We start from the raw sequence: 18,772 nt of genomic DNA, 5'->3' as shown, positions 1-18,772 counted from the left end.
TAAACTACCAGTTAACATAACATAGTTAAAACAAAATGGTTCCAGGGCGCCCAGGTGGCTCAGTCGGTTGAGCATCCGACTACATCTCAGTTCATGATCTCACAGTTTGTGAGTTTGAGCCCCATGTCGAGCTCTGTGCTGACAGCTTAGAGCCTGGAGCCTGTTCCGGATTCTCTCTCCCTTTCTGTCTGCCCCTCCCCCTCTCACACCCTGTCTCTGTCTCTCCCAAAAATAAATAAATATTTTTAAAAAATTGAAGAAAAAAAGTGGTTCCTGGAACCGTCTATGATACCCATACAATCATCTCTAAATGAGTTCTAGCACGGGAGAGGTAAGTGGGGTAACATGGTCTTAACCTGTAATCATACTCGATTTTTTTAATGTTTATTTTTGAGAGAGAAAGAGATAGTGTGAGTGAGATTGGGGCAGAGAGAGAGGGAGACACAGAAGGAGGCTCTGAGCTGTCTGCACAGAGCCCAACATAGGGCTTGAACTCATGAACCATGAGATCATGACCTAAGCTGAAGTCAGACGCTCAACCGATTGAGCCACCCAAGCGCCCCACCGACCTTTTTTAAACTAGGCAATTTTAATAACCTTGCAGCTATGATTCCATCACCTTAGGTCCTTTCATGCCTACATGGTATAAGACACAACTCAATTGCTCCAATGTTATTGCCATCTATGACACATCTATTTGTAAATTACTCGACATATGACTGGCACATATGCTACCTTAATACCAAAAATCTGAACTCAACCTACATAACGAAGGAAGTGATCATACTGGTATGTCCAATTAGAAAAATTAGATCCAATACATTTTTTGCTATCCTTTGGCTAATATAACCTCAATTACACAAAGAAGATCACCAGCATGTTGGGAAACATCGGGAATTGATTTTTAACACTGGGCTTAGTGACACTGATTGATCCAGGTATGCAACAATTTTTTTCATGGATCCAACCATCAGTTGCAAGATGGGTAGAATATACATGGTTGGTACAGCATCATATCTTTGAGAATATAACCAGAACTAAATCATAGCTAATTTACATAGCTAAAGGAGTCACCTTTGACAAATGTGGTGTATCACCCAATAGTCGAGGCTCAGAGATCTAGGATCCTTCACTGCTGGCACGTAATAAGTAGCAAGTGCTGATAGCTGACTTGGATCCGACCAGGACCTCATCTCAACTGCGTGCTCACATCTGGTTCATTAACTTCCAACCCCTTGTTCCATCTTGTTTCTTGTGTGACTTGTCTTGTGCTTTGCTTGTGTGACATGTAAGAAGCCAAGTTAAACACATGGTGAAAGGTCACTGAGTTTGGAATCCTGAACCTGCTTTACAATTATGTTGACCTTCCTTTATGCTTGAATACAGCTGACATTGTGGAAAGTCGTAACTCATGTGTATATCGCCTTCATAGCATGCTCACGACACTGGAACTTCTCATAAGGAACTTCAGATTGAGCTTTTAATAGTCTTTCAAGGTTAAGAGCTAAACCAAATCAGACTTGCCTGCAATTCCTATAGATTTCAGTTACTTCCTCTCTTTTTGAGTTCCCCCCAAATATCCTTAGATTCCTGAACCTTCCAGGCGGTCACCTTCCTTATTCACCTGGTATGGTTCCTGGGAACCCTGTAAGCAAGGTATCAGCCTAATTTTTTCCAAGGGGCTTCACTGGGTCCATAAAGTCAATCTTAGTCCCTTAAAGCTATCTGGTCATATCTGAGCCTGCGCAAGTCTTTCTCAAATATGGCATTCCACACAAAGTCTTGGAAATGTTACCAATGTTTCCAGTGGTGGCACATTCTAAGGAGAACAGGTTCTTATTGATCTTAGAGGGGAGGGGTGAGGGAATGGGTTAAATAGATGATAAGCACCAGGCAATGCTTAGCATTGTTGAATCAGGACACGGTACACCTGAAACTAACACTGTATGTTAACTGAAATTACAATAAAAACTTTGAAAAACTGTAATTGATTTTCCATTTGTCGTTGCCACAAGCCCCAGCCAAAGCCTCCTGGATATGAACTTACATCTAATTCACAACCCACATCTGGCATTGTGCTTATACTATTCTCTGGGTAACTAGCAGCTGCATAGATTCCCATTTTGCATGACCTGCGACTAGAGGTATCACTACTCAGATACCCAACCCAAATTTGCCTGTCATTGTATTTAGATCCAGATCCTATAAAATATCTATGTCCAAATTATACTCAGCAATGGGGGAAATACGCACTAGAAAACAGTGAGGAGGTTAGCGTGTCTGACTTTGATCATTTGTCCCCATAGTCATCAATAGCCTTTATTTCTCCCTGAAATTTTGAGGGGGCTTCCAAATATAAGTGTGCATTCAGTTACTGTGTCTATTAGAGCTGGTACCATCTGTCAGTGCTAGACCAATAAATGGTTAATTTGATGTGGGGCCTCCGGCTGCCCCCTATTATATGGACTAGAGGGCAACACTGGCCGAGCCCTAGTCTCTAGTGGTAGGGGGTATCCACCTCGGGAGTCCCCCAGTTATTGGAGGGGCATGCAGTGACACACCTGGTTTATTGAGCTTTCTTTTGAGGCTTGGCAAGCCCAAACTGGGTTGTTTGTATTTCCTCTCAGGGTCCCGAATAATATTATATCTTGCCACAATTGTCTATGAGAAACCTTGATGGGCCCCCTTTCCACCATTTTATTATCGGCAGTATCCTTTGTTTCTCCCTGTTTTTCTACCCATCTAGTTCCCTTAAAATGGATTCTTTTGGCTTTACTTAAGTCAGCCACCACAGATGACTGTAGCGATGGGCTAACAACCCACAGGGGCAAAGACAGACACTAAAGTCCCACGCCATGCCCCCAGGCTGACTATAAAATACAGTGTCTACTATCTTCTTTCCCAGGACCCCACAGTCCTAACACCCACGTGGCCACCGCTTCTCTGCCCTGTTGCTTTCTCACCATTTCTGAGAGGATAGCTAGCAATCCCACGGGCGATTTTAGGGCGTCGCCGTACTCATGCACTGGTCCAAAACACTCGAAAGACCTGATCAAGTCTCCCCGCATGGCGGTGGCTGGCCAGCTTGGGATTTCCCCCGGAAACAGTTCAGCCCCTTCACTCATGCTTATTTCGTTTTTGGTATCCGGCAGAATAACCAACTGTTAGAAGGTGAAGGAGGGTCAGCGATGTATGCTTCATACTGAGAAGGCACTGAAATACCAAAAGACGAAGCGAGCCACTCGGCACCATTTACAGAGTTGTTTTTGTTTTTGTTTTTTTAATTCAGGGTAACTTACAGACAGGAGCGATCTGGCATGTGGACGGACTGTTGAGTGATCCAGACGGTACTACCATTCTCTGCTCCTAGTAGGGCCTTAATCCTCAGCTTTTATGGAATGAGGAGCACCCTGTGAGGTCCCAGGGTAGTTATCTAAAGTGGTGCCACCTGTGTGCCAGAGGCCTTCTCCTAGTTATCTAAAGTGTCACCATCTGTGTGCCAGAGGGGAGAACAAGATGGAGGGCCAAAGATGGAGTCAGTATTATTTGCACTCGAACAAGGAACCTTACTGTTGCCACAAAGTAGGGCAACTTTTTAAGCTCTTGCCATTTCTCAAGATGGGGAATCTAATACTTAGGTGAACTCTGTGATGATGTTGCAGAGATTTATAGCATTTTGTTTCATTTTAGCATTTTGGGTTTTTTTATTTTTTATTTTTATTTATTTTTTTTTTTCAATATATGAAATTTATTGTCAAATTGGTTTCCATACAACACATTTTGGGGTTTTTTAAAATGTTTTTTCCTTTATTTATTTTTGGGAGAGAGAGAGCACAAGTGGGGAAGGGGCAGAGAGAGAGAGGGAGAGAGAGAGAGAGAGAGAGAGAGAGAGAGAGAGGAACAGAGGATCTGAAGCAGGCTATGCACAGACAGCACAGACCCCGATGTGGGGCTCGAACTTACGAACTGTGAGATCACGACATGAGCCAAAGTCGATGCTCGACTGACTGAGCCACCCAGGCGCCCGTGGAATTTGTGTTTTTGATGACAATTTTAGGTTATGCTTTCTTTCCTTTGTAAGCAGTATTTAACCAATTTTTTAAATATTGTCTCTAGCTCTAAGTAAATTCCTCAAGTATTGGGGCCCAAAACTTACATTTTCTAATGCTAGTTGATGTGTTGATAATGCCTATGCCTATGGTTTTCATATTTTATTGCATTTTAAGTACTTTTACTATAACCTTCTTTACCTCTCTTTTTAATACTTTTGTAACAAATGATGTCTTTTTTGGTTCTCTATGTTTTCATCATTCTTCAAGTGATTTTTTTCTTTTATATCACATATTTAAGCAGCTTCCTCATGAAGGAAATATGAGCTGTGTGTAAAGGAGTGACTTGATATTTCTGCCAAGTGTATTAATGTAAATATATGAAAAACATTTTATTTGCTAATAGTCTGGGGCATTATTTCACCACTGGGCATTTTTTGCAGAAATACAGAATTAGTATTCTTTAGTTTGACTACTTATGGTTTGTAAAGGGAGAGTGGACATAATTAGCTACAATTTTTCAAAACTGATGACTAGAGATCATTTTTAGCGAGTTTGTCCCTCCTATTAATTTTTAAAGCTAAAATGCTTATCTTTAGATTCCTGAAACTATGTTCTTTACCACCATTAATGAGACATAATGACTGTGGACCCTAGAGGAAGGCTGTGGTTTGGGCACATAATGAAGATGAGGAAGAGGTGGCTAGGGACAATACAAGGACAATGATGATACTTAATGTTTATTGAGAGCCATTATGTGTTAAGCCCTGTGCTAACAACTTTACTTTCTCATTTCTCACAGCAATTATGCAATGATGTTTGACAGTTCTGCCTCCCATTTTACAGATGAGGAAACTGACATTTAGTCTAGTTACCCAAGATCACTCAGGATAAAGATACAGGTGCAGTTCAAACTCGAGTTGGTCTGCTTTTGCAGTGTAAACTGGTAACCATGGCAATATAGCGCCCTCTCTCTGCCCCGCCCCGCCCCAGGCACCATGTCTCATTCCTGCCAACACTCCTGAGTCAGGTGTCATATATTCCCAGCAATCCTCAGATAATAAGGTTCAAAGCTGGTGGGCAGCTTTTCTTTAAAAACCACTCTGGGATTGCACATTTAAAAACAGAAGTCCCTCTTTTCCTTCTCACACATCCTAGCCTTATTGCCCTTTTCTCTCTTCCTCTCCATAGTTCTGTGGGATGGCTTTCAGCAAAAAGCGACCACTCATAGTCTCTCTTTTTTTTTTTTTTAATTAAAAACATATTATGATACATCCTGGTGTGAGGGTAGGAGACACTGTCATTTTATTTGAGCCTCTATAGAGAAAGTCCGAGGAGCTAATGAATTTGATACCATTCACTTTGCAGGAGGAAAAGAAGTTTCCGTTACCCAGTGATGAATGTAATGATGAAACCTAGATAGAGCCAGGTCTATGTTTCGTTAACATTTTTATTGCTACGTGCTCCCAATACAACAAACAGCATCAGTAGTTTACACTTTGATCCGAAGGAATTTTTAGCTTAGTAGAAAAGGAAGCTCAGAAACCAGAAGTATAACAAATATGTACAACTTTGTGGGAGGGAGGTTGTATGCGTGTGACGATCTTGCTCTGTATTCTCCTGTGGACCAGATGCATACATATGCAAGCAAACTAGAGAGAATTTCATTCCTGGGAAACTTTTAGGGGAAAAATAAATGACTTCAACTTGAGGCTCAGAGATTGTTTTCCTATCTGGAATTCACCTCGTTCAGTTCAACTTGAAGTCTTACATGAAGTAGTAGGCGATTCTTCAGAGGTACGGAGTCAGTAGGAGAAGCTGTGAGTTTACCATGGTTAACACGCGAAGGTCCCTGTACATTCTGTGCTTGGAGAGGTTAACATCACTGTAGTTCGTTCGCATAATACATTTTTAGAGAGTTCAGGAACTGACCTCAAAAACATTATGCTCACAACACTTTCTTTTTTCTTCTAAGTATTTATCTCTTTCATATACTTAAAAAAAAGTGTTTCTAATTCATCATTTCATTAAACAGCTATCTGAGTCCATACTATTTTATGTGTCATTGAACGGGAATAAGTCATTAACTCTGTATCAACTACTTTCAAAATGCAAAAAGTGTGCATAAAATTGAATTTAATTTTAGCTCTTTCATTTGGCTGCTGTATTTGCTTAAATTTCTCTTCCATGCGCAAAATGTGCATCTCTAATTATGTCTCTCTAGTTTACTAAAATATGTCATTGATACTAGCGTAAATATTTAGTACATAAAAATACTATCAAGAAAAAAATCACCTTTTAATAAATATCTTCAGTTCTGAATTCTATTTACAAGTACTTTACATCTACTCCCTGGAGAGAGCATTTCTGGCTTCACTGTGAGCAAGGTGACCACTGACATAAATTACTAGCACATTATTGCAGTCAGATGCATTGTGGTTGTGAACATTTGGATATGAACCATGCAGAAAATAAATATTGCAACCATTGACAAATACTTTCTTGAATCTTCTTCCAAAGCCCCAGAGTCCTGCTATACTTGGGTATCAACTGTAGTTCGTTGATGCTTTTCTCGGCTACCAACATACAAACAAATGATCTCAAAACATTTTCCCTTTGTTGTTATTACAGTACATTGAGTATAACCGTTTGTATATGTCAACAAAGGGAAAAGAAAAAACAACACAAGAACACAGGACACTTCAGCGGTGCCTATTGGGGTCCCGGTAGTAGGGTTTTAATTTCGTCTTGCACAGGCTAACTTACTAGTCTCTGTTCCCTGTGACCACAAGTATACTAAGACACCAATCCTACCCCTTTTTATTTAAAGGCTGGAAGGTAATAGGTAAGCGGAAATCTGTACATCTGCAGCACATCTGGTTTTTCTTTTTCTGTGATGTACGTATCGCATTGTTGATTAAACAAAACCACACAACAACACCCTTTGTGTTGTCAGCAGCTACAATTCTTCTTGTTCATAATATTCTGCCTTGATAATCAACCCATAGAATGTCAAATAAGGCAATACTCAACAACAGGCATCTAGAGCATCCAGAAATGTAATATAGTAAACAATCATTTGAGAACACATCTCTTAAAATAATACTGATTTCTGCAATATACAGTATTTACACGACAGCTGCAAATTCGCTCATACAATACTTCTAATATAGATAAATAGGAATACAAGTCTAAGAATTCTTTGCTCCATTTCCAAAATATTTTGTTAAAGTGTAAACTGTTGGCACCTCTTTTTTTGTTTTTAGTGTAACTTTTTAAAAATAAAAAAAATCAGCTGATATACATAATTGGTTCCAGTCCGCTTGCTGCTTTAGAGAGTGACCAACACACTTAGCAACTTACTTTCCTTCTATTAATAATCTTTGGCGCTTTCTTCCAATGAATTCTGGTAAATGAGTCAGTGCAGAATAAAAGGAGGATGAAAGCAACTAGAAAGTGAACCAGCACTTTTTGTTCCTCCACGTACAGATAAAATGAGTTGACAATTTACGGAGATTTACACTTGAAACAAGTATGCACCACGGGGAGAGAGAGCTTGTCCGGGTTTTCCTCTGATTGCTAGCCGTTGAGGTTCACTTTCTCATCTTTCCAGAGTGGGTGATCTTATGGGACGTCTCTTGTCAATAATTTTTTCATCTTTCTTTGAGGTTCTTGCCTGAGAAGAAGCACCTATTGAATCACTGACTGCAAGGAAGTGGGCGGCAGCCATTTCTGAAGATGAGTTGAGGTGGCCACTCTTGGCGGGTGGGGAGGCCAGTCTCAGAGTCTTGCTTCCTGCTTGCTGAGCTCTCCTCTGGGGTAAGTTAGCACCATCAGGTTTACTGTTTGGCCTGGAAGCAGTGACTGCATTTGGACCTCCCACTGAAGAAATCCTACTCAAAGATTTCTTCTCAGCAGGGGGCTCTGAATGGTAAGGAACCAAAGATGTAGGCACTGCTAGAGATCCAGGGAGGTCACTAGGGTTAAAGATAGCATCATCATGAGTTTCAGCAGCTTCTGGAAGGTATGGTGGTGGCAGGGTGCTACTGCGCTTGCTACATGATTCACAACATAACTTGTTATAACCTGGTATGGAGCAGTATCGTGCCAGCACCTCCATTTGACAGAAGATGGACTTGTCTCCCAAACATGGCTCATCTGTAAAAATTAAAAGACAAAATAGCACATACATCTAAACATAAAATAAAGGGGAAGAATTAAAATTGTTTATGAATATAAAAAATTTTAAGTAAAATCTAACATTAATGGGAGTTATCTAAACAAGCCTTTCATAAAAATACGAAGGTTATGGGGCGCCTGGGTGGCTCAGTTTGTTGAGCATCCGACTTTGGCTCAGGTCATGATCTCACGGTCTGTGAGTTCGAGCCCCGCGTCGGGCTCTGTGCTGACAGCTCTGAGCCTGGAGCCCATTTCAGATTCTGTGTCTCCCTCTCTCTCTGCCTCTCCCCTGTTCATGCTCTGTCTCTGTCTCAAAAATAAAAAATAAAAAATAAAAATAAAAATAAAAGTTAAAAAAATATGAAGGTTAGTGGTGGGAATGTAAACTGGTGGATCTACTACAGACAACAATGTGGAGACTCCTTAAAAAATTAAAAATAGGGGCGCCTGGGTGGCTCAGTCGGTTAAGCGTCCGACTTCGGCTCAGGTCATGATCTCGCGGTTCGTGGGTTCCAGCCCCACGTCGGGCTCTGTGCTGACAGCTCAGACCCTGGAACCTGCTTCAGATTCTGTGTTTCTCCATCTCTCAGCCCCTCCCCTGCTCATGCTCTGTGTCTCTCTGTCTCTCAATAATATATAAATGTTAAAAAAAAATTTTTTTTTAATTAAAAATATAACAGCCATATGATCCAATAATTCCAAGAAGGGGTATTTATCTGAAGAAAATGAAAACACCCATTCTAAAAGACATATGCACCCCATGTTTACTGCGCCATTATTTACAATAGCCAAGACATGGAAATAAATGTCCAGTGATGGATGGATGAATGGATACAGAAATAGTGGTATATATATTGCAATGGAGTATCACTCAGTTATAAAAAAGAATGAAATCTTGCCATTTACAACATGGATGGACCTTTGAGGCATTATGCTGAATGAAACAACTCAGAGGAAGACAAATACTGCATGATCTCACTTGTGTGAGGAATCGAAAAATAAAACCTCATTGATACAGAGAACAGAATGGTGGTTGCCAGAGGCAGGGGCTGGGGAGTAGGTGAAACGGGTGAAGGGGGTCAAAAGGTAGAAATTTTTTAGTCATAAAATAATGTCCAAATGACTAAAGTTCATAATATTGTATTGCATATTTAAAAACTGCCAAAGGTAGATCTTTGACATTCTCATTGCAAGAAAAAATAATTTTGTAACTATATATTATGACAGATATTAACCAGACTTATGGTTGTAAGCATTTCACAATGTATAAAGATATCAAATCATTATATTGCATCTGAAACTAACATAAAGTTATATGTCAGTTATACCTCAATAAAAAATATGAACATTTGGAGAAATTCACTGAAGTAGTTCTTTATGTGCAGAGCACTTGGGTTGACCACCATTTTAATATCTCTGTCAAGAGTCTGAAGATTGAGGGTACTTTCTCTTCCTAGTAGGAACACATATCTCATTTTAGAATGAGAAAATAGGATTCATTTTGGCACAAATATTTGTAGGATATAAAGGAGACATCTTTTTTTTTTCTTTTTGTTCAGTACCTTTTTTTTTTTAATGTTTATTTTTGAGAGAGAGAGAGAAAGACAGAGAGAGAATATGGAGGGTGGGGGGAGAGGTGCAGAGAGAGAGGAAGACACAAAATCTGAAGCAGGCTCTAGGCTCTGAGAGCTGTCAGCACAGGGCCTGACGCAGGGCTCGAACCCACAGACTCTTAGATCATGACCTGAGTCAAAGTTGGATGCCCAACCAACTGAGCCATATAGATGCTCCCTGTTTTTTTGTGTGTTTTTTTTTTTAATTTTATGGTCTTTCTGGCTTTCTAATAGAGTAGCTTCTACATTAAATCTAAATTTAAAATCATAATAAATTCTAAAGACCTGTTGGAACAAATTAAATCTTAAAAATGTATTACTGAAAGAATCAAATAATATCCAGAGTCAATGCAATGGTTTCATTTTCACTACTGAATATTCTTAGGCTATTTGTTATTTGAAAGCATAACTTTGGGTAAAGTATACCAACATTCTTTTGAAAAATTCATGGTTTTAAAATTTAATTTCATTGAATTGATAACACTTTATGTACCTTACTAAAGTAACACTCATAAAACAATACAGATGTGTGTGGACTATTTTTATTATTTAAAAATTTTTTTATTATAAATTATAAGAATTAGATTCCAAAAAATTCCAAACGTTGAGCTCATGGACACATTAGTTTGTACTTATTTTCAGCCATTTTAGGGCATATCTTATGCAGAGCCCAAGAACTTGGTGCAACTCCGAAATACTGATCCTATGTCCAAATCATAAACACAAAGAATTCTAAATTGTGGCATTTATGTACTATAATCACTTAAAATTACAGTGTGTTACTGAGTAATGCCCTATGGCTAGGTAAGGAACCTGCCATATAAATTGCTAAAGAAATAAAGAACCTTTTTTTCTAAAGTTTGGGGAAGAAAAGACAGTTGGCAAGAGCAATAAACAGCTAAAATTACCACCTATACCTATTACCGATTACAAATTATAAAATTAATTATAAAATTACCTATTAGAGTTATAATACCATATCCCCTTTCCAAATTGTGGAATGACCTGTATTTGCCTGACATTTACAGATCTATTAGATGGTATGACATGTCTAAATATTTGATGTTAGCTAAGGTAATCATCTAATTATGTTGTGAACGCCTGTGAGTCATATTAACGGGTTTCACCTCAAATACCCTTATCACTTCTGAATTACCTTTTCTACGCCTGTATCTTAAAATAAGATTAATTTCTTCTTCCATATGTTTAAGGCTCTAGGTCCTGAGATGAGAGGACTTTATTTGACTTTGTATTCTCTTTTCCCTCTGACCCTTCACCCCCTTGCGCCTCCCTTCACCCCCCTCACCCCCATCTGTGGCCCAGCTCAAAGCGTGACCTATTCTCTCTGAGTCCACATGTGGGTCTCCCCTCTCTGTGTGAGCACCTCAGCACTGCACCGAATGCTTCACAACCTGGGTCTAATTAGGGCCAGAACATGCTTCTGTATGGAGAAGGAAAAGGGAGAGACAGTCTGAGAAAAAAACAAGTAAGAGCAAAAGAATACATTCATTTCATCGTAATTTGCCTCTGGACAGATGGGAAGGGCTTAACAGCAACAATGAAATAGTACATCTAAGTGGGGCTTAGGAAAAGGATTCATATGACAAAATCAATCACTTAAATTAAGGAAGCTTTTTAGCTGTTTTGTCCTGTGGCCAGATCATTATAAGAAGTTATTATAAGAAGGAAAAGCATTTTACACATAGTCTCAAAAGGCCATTTGATTTTAGTTGCAGTTTGAGACTGAAGAGAAGTATTGCTTACTTGAAATGTGTGACAGAAATGTGTGGCCTTTTCGACCTTGTAGAATTGGCTGTTGGGCCTGGATTTCAGAGCAAGAGAACAGCTACAAGAATGTGGAATCCCTAACACAGTTAGACCATCTCATTCGCACCTCTGTTGTACAATTAAAAAGGATTTCTTTTAGCTAAAGGAAGAGAACCAAGCAACTCTCTGACAATTGGGCATATTTACAGAAATACGTAGCTCTATCAGCTATTAAGGTAATAAAGTTTACTCAGAAAGTTTTTAGCCAGCCTCCTGGCAGTAATACATAAGAATAAAATATTATGGCAACAGTGAACTTCACAGTTTCTAACTGGGTAAAGTTTGTTCTTTTGGCTTTGGCTTGTGTTTTGAATTTTTAAATATACTTTTCCAGAGAAAAATGATGAAATACATAAGTCCTTTGTCTCCCCCTCATGGTCATACTTATTCTTGCTCCCATGCATTTCAAATAAAAATTTATAGTGAAATAATTTATAAGGTTTAAAGGACTTGATGTGAAATTTCCTCAAAAAAAGGTAAGACGTTTGATACAACAGTGCCTTGACAATTTTCTTGAAAAAAAGAAAGTACCATTCAACAGAGGTCGGTATTAAGGGCTTCCTATAGTGTAGACCAACAAATAGGCAACTTTTTGAGTCCCAAGTCTCACCGGTGTGACAGTAACGTCCACAGATGTCATGAGGTACAGATTTAGAAGAATGGCATTTAAGAGGAAGCTTGTGATAGGGGAGGTGGGGTGGGTAAGGGAGGAACAGAATAGGGAGGATGTATGAGGTGGCGGTGGGGCGGGGGGCAGGGGGAGAGAAAGAGAGAAAGAAACAGGCTGGGCAGTGGAAGGTACAAGAAGAAAGAGAGCCAGACACTGCAGAGGAACAGAGACACAAGGGCTGGGAGAAAGAAAGTAAGAAGGTGAGGAAGAGAAGAGACAGAGACAGGGGGTGGGGGAGATGAAGAGAGAGATACAGACACAGAGTGGGAGAGGAAGGCAGAGGAACAGGGAGGGGGAGAAAGGGAAGAGCAACCCGAGAACGAGAAAGATGGGGGGGAAAGAGAGACACAGACACATGAGCTAGAAAAAGCCTGGAGGGAGATGTTAGGGAGAGAAAGAAGGAATATGGGAAAAGGAGACAGGAAGAGATGAGGAGACAGAAGAGAGGGAAAGAGAGAAGGGGTGGAGGTAGGGAGAGAGAGAAGAACAAGGCTGAAAAGGGTATGTGACAGACACAGAGAAAGTGAGCAACCTATAGGCTGCAAATGACAGGAAGTCAGAGAGACAGGAAGCAAGAGTGGACCAACACAGAAAATGAGAGACAGAGGCCAGCAAATGGCGATACAAAATGAGACAGAGGACAGAGATGGATGTAAAGAAAGAAAACCACCCAAAAGGAGGAAGAAGGAGACAGAGTGATAGAAACTGAAACCATCCAACATATATTTTGTTTTACCATAGCACACTGATACGTAGTTGAAAATAAAGTGCGCTCTGCTTTTGCAACACAGCAAGGAGGCAGGCTGGGCAGACGTCTGCATGCGTGCAAGGTGTCTATTCCGCAATGCCCTAGCTGAAGCGCACCCATATGGAGGGACACATGACGGACACGGCTTTGTGAAGGATGTTTATTACCCACATGCCTAAACTGAACAACTACAGTAATATATTTCAAAACCTTCTGCCATACTACACCGTTCACAACTGATGTGAAATTGTAAAGACAATCACAGAGAGAAAATAAGTCGCTTCTCCTACTAGAAAGACAAATCAGCACCAGCTTCAGACAGACATCATGCCCTCACCCCAGCATTAGCACCTGAAAGGAACCGCGAAGGCTGCAGTGGTTATGATATAGCTCAAACTCTCATCTGGAAAAACACTATTCGGCTCATGTCTCAAGAGGGGTTTTCCTTAGATTATTTTTTGATAAGCAAACAGGAATTCCAGAGATTGTCCTGAAATTCGTTTTTTTGAGGCTTAAAGACCATGGTCAGTGCAGTGAAACCAGTCAGTGTCACACCTACCGTGACAGGGAGGCAGCTGACAAGCTCTGGAGGACTGGGGCTTCTCCCCTGCGCAGTGATCTCCAGCCCTGCAGAGGACCTGCCTCACCTCTGTTCCTTCACCGCATGTTACTGAACACTATAGAAACAAAGGCTGGAATTATAGACGTTTGTTCCACCGAGACCATCTTTCTCCCTTTCTCCATGCGTGCGCACGTGCGCACGCACACACACACACACACACACACACACACACACGCTTGCACAGCTCTGAAGATCTATTTCATTTTGGAGACAGATAATCATAGGTTTATAGCCTGACTTCATCATGTACCAGCCTGGGCACATTGCTGTTAGGAAATGGTAAGCAGACTCCAAGTGACAGTATTCTGTCAGGATCCACCTGTGAGAGGAAGGCTTCTTTGTGTTTGGAATGTAGAGGACGGACTGTGGGAAAGGCAGCCCTGGAAGGTGGCATTCTGGACCCTGGAGATGAGCCGTAGTGGGTGAGGAGGAGGTAGTCAGACAGGAGGAGGGGGAAGGGCCAGCAGTGAAAAGGTAGGAGGGTCGAATGAGCATGGTCTTCTTGGAATACTAAGAAACTTTGAGAATACAGAGTTGGAATAAAGAACAACAGAGTAAGAAGAGCTAGCATGGCATTTATTGTGGTGAACATTTTGTAAGATATACACAAAGGCTGAATCATTACATTGTACACCTGAAACTAGTGTAATGTTATATCAGCTACACCTGAAGAAGGCAGAGCTCTGACTGGAGGGTGAGGGGGAGGAGAAGAGAAAGAGGATGAGGAGAAGGAGGAGGTGAAGGAGAAGGGAGAGGAGGAGGAGGGGGAGGGGAGAAGGAGGAGGAGGTGAAGGAAGAGGGAGAGGAGGAGAGAAAGAGGATGAGGAGAAGGAGAAGAAGAAGGAGAAGAAAGAGGAGGGGAAAGAAAGAAGAGGCAGAAGGGGAGGAGGGGGATGAGGGGGAGGGGGGAGGAGAAGTAGGGGGAGGAGAAGGGAGAGGGGGAGGAGGGAGAGGAGAAGGAGGAGGAGAGGAAGAAGGGGAAGAAGGAGGGGGAGAAGGAGGAGAAGAGGAAGGAGGGGGAGGAGGGGAAGGAGGGAGAAGACGGAGGAGAAGAAGGGGGAGAAGGGGGAGGAGGGGAGGAGGAGAAGGAGGTGAAGGAGGAGGAAGAGGAGGAGGAGGGGGAGGAGAGAAAGAGGATGAGGAGAAGGAGGAGGAGGTGAAGGAGAAGGAGGAGGAGGGGAAAGAAAAAAGAGGTGGAAGGGGAGGAGGGGGATTAGGGGAAGGGGGGAGAAGGAGAAGGAGGAAGAGGAGAAGGGAGAAGGGGAGGAGAGAGAGGAGAAGGAGGAGAAGGAGAAGAAGAAGGGAAAGAAGGGGGAGAAGGAGGAGAAGAGGAAGAAGGGGAAGAAGGGGGATGAGGGGGAGGGGGGAGAAGGAGAAGGGGGAGGAGGAAGAGAAGGAGAAGGAGGAGGAGGGAGAGGAGAAGAAGGAGAAGGAGGAGGAGAGGAAGAAGGGGAAGAAGGAGGGGGAGAAGGAGAAGAAGAGAAAGGAAGGGGAGAAGAAGGAGGAGAAGAAGGGGGAGGAGGGGGAGGAGGAGGAGGGAGAGGAGAAGAAAGAGAAGGAGGAGGAGAGGAAGAAGGGGAAGAAGGAGGGGGAGAAGAAGGGAGAGGGGGAAGAGGGAGAGGAAGAAGGGGAAGAAGGAGGGGGAGAAGGAGGAGAAGAGGAAGGATGGGGAGGAAGGGAAGAGGGGAGAAGAAGGAGGAGAAGAAGGAGGAGGAGGGGAGGAGGAGGAGGAGGAGGGAGGGGAGGAGGAGGAGGGAGAGGAGGAGGGAGAGGAGGAGGAGGAGGAAGAGGAGGAGACGGACAAGAAGGAGAAGGAGGAGGAGGGGAAAGAAGGAAGAGGAGGGAGGGGAGGAAGGGGAGGAGGGGGAGGAGGGGCAGAAGAGGAAGGGGGAGAAGGAGGACAAGAAGGGGGAGAAGGGGAGAGGAGGAAGAGAAGAAGAAGAAGAAGAAGGAGGAGGAGGAAGAGGAGGAGGGGTGGGGGAGAAGGAGAGGTAGGGGAAGGAGGAGGGGGAGGGGGTTGGGTAGGAGGAGGGGGATAGGGAGGAGAATAAGAAGAGGAAGAAGAAAGAAAATGAAGGAAGAAGAAAGGAAGAAGAAGGAAGAAGGGAGGAGGGAGGAGGAGGAGGAAGAGGAGGAGGAGGTGGCCAGGGGAGTGGGGGGCAGAGTCAGCATGGTGCCATGTGGGGCAGGGCCCTGCATTCACTCTCAGGGGTCTAGAATTTATTCCTAGGAATGGTGAAGTCAACAAAGATATTAAACAGAAGACCAGTTGCCCATAGACTCTTCTATGTCACAAAACACCCAACCACGGTTTGCCCCTACCAACTCATCTTCAATGCAAGAATTTGTTTCAAAATAATTTTTCCTGGGGGCGCCTGGGTGGCCCAGGCGGTTAGGCAACTGACTTCCGCTCAGGTCATGATCTCAGGGTTCGTGGGTCCTAGCCCCACATCGGTCTCTGTGCTGACAGCTCGGAGCGCGGAGCCTGCTTCAGATTCTGTCTCCCTCTCTCTGCCCCTCCCACACTTAGCTCTGTGTCTCTCTCTCTCTCTCTCTCTCAAAGGTAAATAAAATGTAAGAAAAAAATTAAAAAAAATAGTTTTTCCTAGCACCTCTAGGTGCTCGATGATGACAAAACAGGTGGCAGTTTCTCACCTCGCATGATGCCTATGTGATACGTGAGCCAAGCGAAAATCCGCTGCACGTGCACACACACACACACACACACACACACACACACACACACGCCCACGGGCTTCCCACGCCCACCTCATTCCAGGGCCCCGTCTTCCACTGGGAGGGGCAGGGCGCTCTGTTGCAGGGCCGGCGGTTCTCAGGCCTGTCGCCCGCGCAGTACTTGCTGTGCACAGAGCGGTTGGTGCCGTCGCGCAGCGGCTGCAGGCAGCGCACGGTGCGGAGCTGGTAGCCGGTACTTCCGCAGGTTTTGGTGCAATGCTCCCACTCTTCCGCGACCCAGCTGCGGCGTGGGGGTTAGGATTGGACATGGTCACTGCGTGTCGTGCACCTTCCTGCCCCGCAGCCTAGCCTTTTCTGCTCTCTGAGCGACGCGCCACCCAGGGGGCGCGCTGCAGTTCGGAAGCAGTTTCAGAAGGATGGATGCAGCAAGCAATTCCCAAGTCTTAGAATTTTCTAGCAGTAATAGGCCCCACACTTCTATTTTTAACGCCTTAGTATTTTTCTGCTTCCCACTGACTTGGAAACCTGTTTTTCTAAAGGGTGATCGACAGAAGGTTTCTGAAACTCATCATAAGGTTGCCTGGTTAGGTTCGGGCATTATAGCAATTTTTCAAAAATACACCAACTCACTGTCAGCCAGGTGGCCTAATGGTGGTACACATCTGAAGGGAAATTTAAAAAGGGAATCCATCCGACACTTACTGAGACAAACTGTTTTGGCTGCTGCTGCTTTTTCAAGAAATCCTGAGTTCACTCATGTTTTAGTATTCTTACTGAGATGACTATTTCATTTGTACAATTGTTGCTGAGAAGGCTCCCTGTCATATCTATCCTGTTTGGAAAATTCAGCTCTCCATATTGGCCCTGATTGGGCTTGACAAAAAGGCAAAGGTAGTGTGCATCCTGGGCTTGAATACACCCCGATGGAAAGTTTTCTAAAAAGGTATTTTCAGAAAGAGTCGCCATGGGACGTGGCCAAATTCTGGTGTTGATGTCAAGGCCCCCAACACTCTCCACATCAGCTGTGGACACAATATTATGGATCCAGGTTCCAAAGGGCTGTCACCACAGATTCCATTTGGTTAATCATGTCTGTCAAAATGTAGTTGAGGCAGACTATTATTTATCCTTTCCAAAGCTACCTTCCCTCTGTATTTTTTTTTCTTTCCACATATATGGGGTACCAAAATATAACCATGCTAAAACCTTGGGCAGTTTTTGGTATTCACAGTTTAAGATCGCTTTAGCCCACCAAACTGGCATAAAACATAGTGCACCAACTAAGAAATTGTTCTCAATTTTAAAGGCCTCAATACTCTCACTGGAAGACAGATTATTATACGAGAAGTATACATTTTATTGTCATAGATACTCCTGGTTACCTTTTTCCCCTCCTGAAAATCCTAGAATGACAACAAAGGAGAAAAATAGCATAAATCCACAAAGGTAAACAAAAAATGGAATAGAAGGCACTAGAAGAAAATTTGGAACCCAGAAAGCAGTGGGACATATGGCTGCTAACTCAGTAGACCTAAGGACGAAGTTTAACTCAGCAGTAGAGGCTGGTTAAGCAAATTGACTTGCTGGTGGAACTTCAGAAATGTACTGGATTATGCCCTTAGGTCAAAGTGTGGGCTGTGAAACTGTGGGTGAAGGCAGGGCTGAAAACAGGGGGCTGATGAAATGTCTGCTTAGAAAAGACATCCTGCTCCTTGCCCTCTAAGCCAGCAGGAGGTTTGAGGCTTATCCTATGTTGACGATGAACGAGACTTGTAGCTTGTGGACAACAGATATAGGCAAGAGACAACAGAAAAAGAGACCAGAGTGAAGACAGGGGGTGATGTAAGAATCCTCATATGGAATGGTGAGACAACCCTAGCTCCCTACATATATACAACTTCCTATATAAATAGGGTTATAACCCCTAGGCAGGAAATTGATTCTGCTCTTTGGAATCTGATCATTTCATTAAAAGCCCTAATACACAATTAACTGAGGATCTTCACCGAAATAGCCCAGCCAGCTCACCCTACAGTGAAGCCCACCAGCAAACAAGTCTTGACCATAAAGCAAGCTTCCAAGCAGCCCTTTTAACACTTCATTCTTACACATGTGTCAACAGCCAATAATCACCAGACACAGCCTCTAACACAAATGATGGAGGAGAGAAAAGAAACAGAAGGAAAGAACTCAAAAGAAATAATGCATGAAGAAGAAAGTCATCTTTAATATCATAAAAGAGGTAAAGAAATACATTACATCTGTGAAATAAGCATCAAGTGCCTTTAAAAAGGAACACGTGAGGAAGAAAACAGAGTGCTTGAATATTAAAGTGCTCTTGGATATTAATGACATGATAGCAAAAAT

General features: G+C 42.7%; 1 protein-coding gene across 7 annotated transcripts in view; it reads right to left on the bottom strand.

The window, feature by feature from the left end:
• Positions 1 to 5,383: 5,383 nt before the first annotated feature.
• The window catches only part of ADAMTS3 (ADAM metallopeptidase with thrombospondin type 1 motif 3), a 259,971-nt gene continuing 246,582 nt past the window's right edge, over positions 5,384 to 18,772 (bottom strand). For all 7 annotated transcript variants that reach the window (XM_042936209.1, XM_042936210.1, XM_042936212.1 and 4 more), the window contains 3 exons: positions 16,478 to 16,685; positions 13,646 to 13,763; positions 5,384 to 8,207 (listed from right to left, as the gene is read on the bottom strand). In XM_042936209.1, coding sequence (XP_042792143.1) covers positions 7,651 to 8,207; positions 13,646 to 13,763; positions 16,478 to 16,685 — 883 coding nt within the window. In that variant the 3' untranslated portion in view covers positions 5,384 to 7,650. The remainder of the gene's footprint in view (positions 8,208 to 13,645; positions 13,764 to 16,477; positions 16,686 to 18,772) is intronic.

This window comes from Panthera leo, chromosome B1 (assembly GCF_018350215.1).
Source record: "Panthera leo isolate Ple1 chromosome B1, P.leo_Ple1_pat1.1, whole genome shotgun sequence".
NCBI lineage: Eukaryota > Metazoa > Chordata > Mammalia > Carnivora > Felidae > Panthera > Panthera leo.
This window is presented reverse-complemented; position numbering and strand designations above follow the sequence as displayed.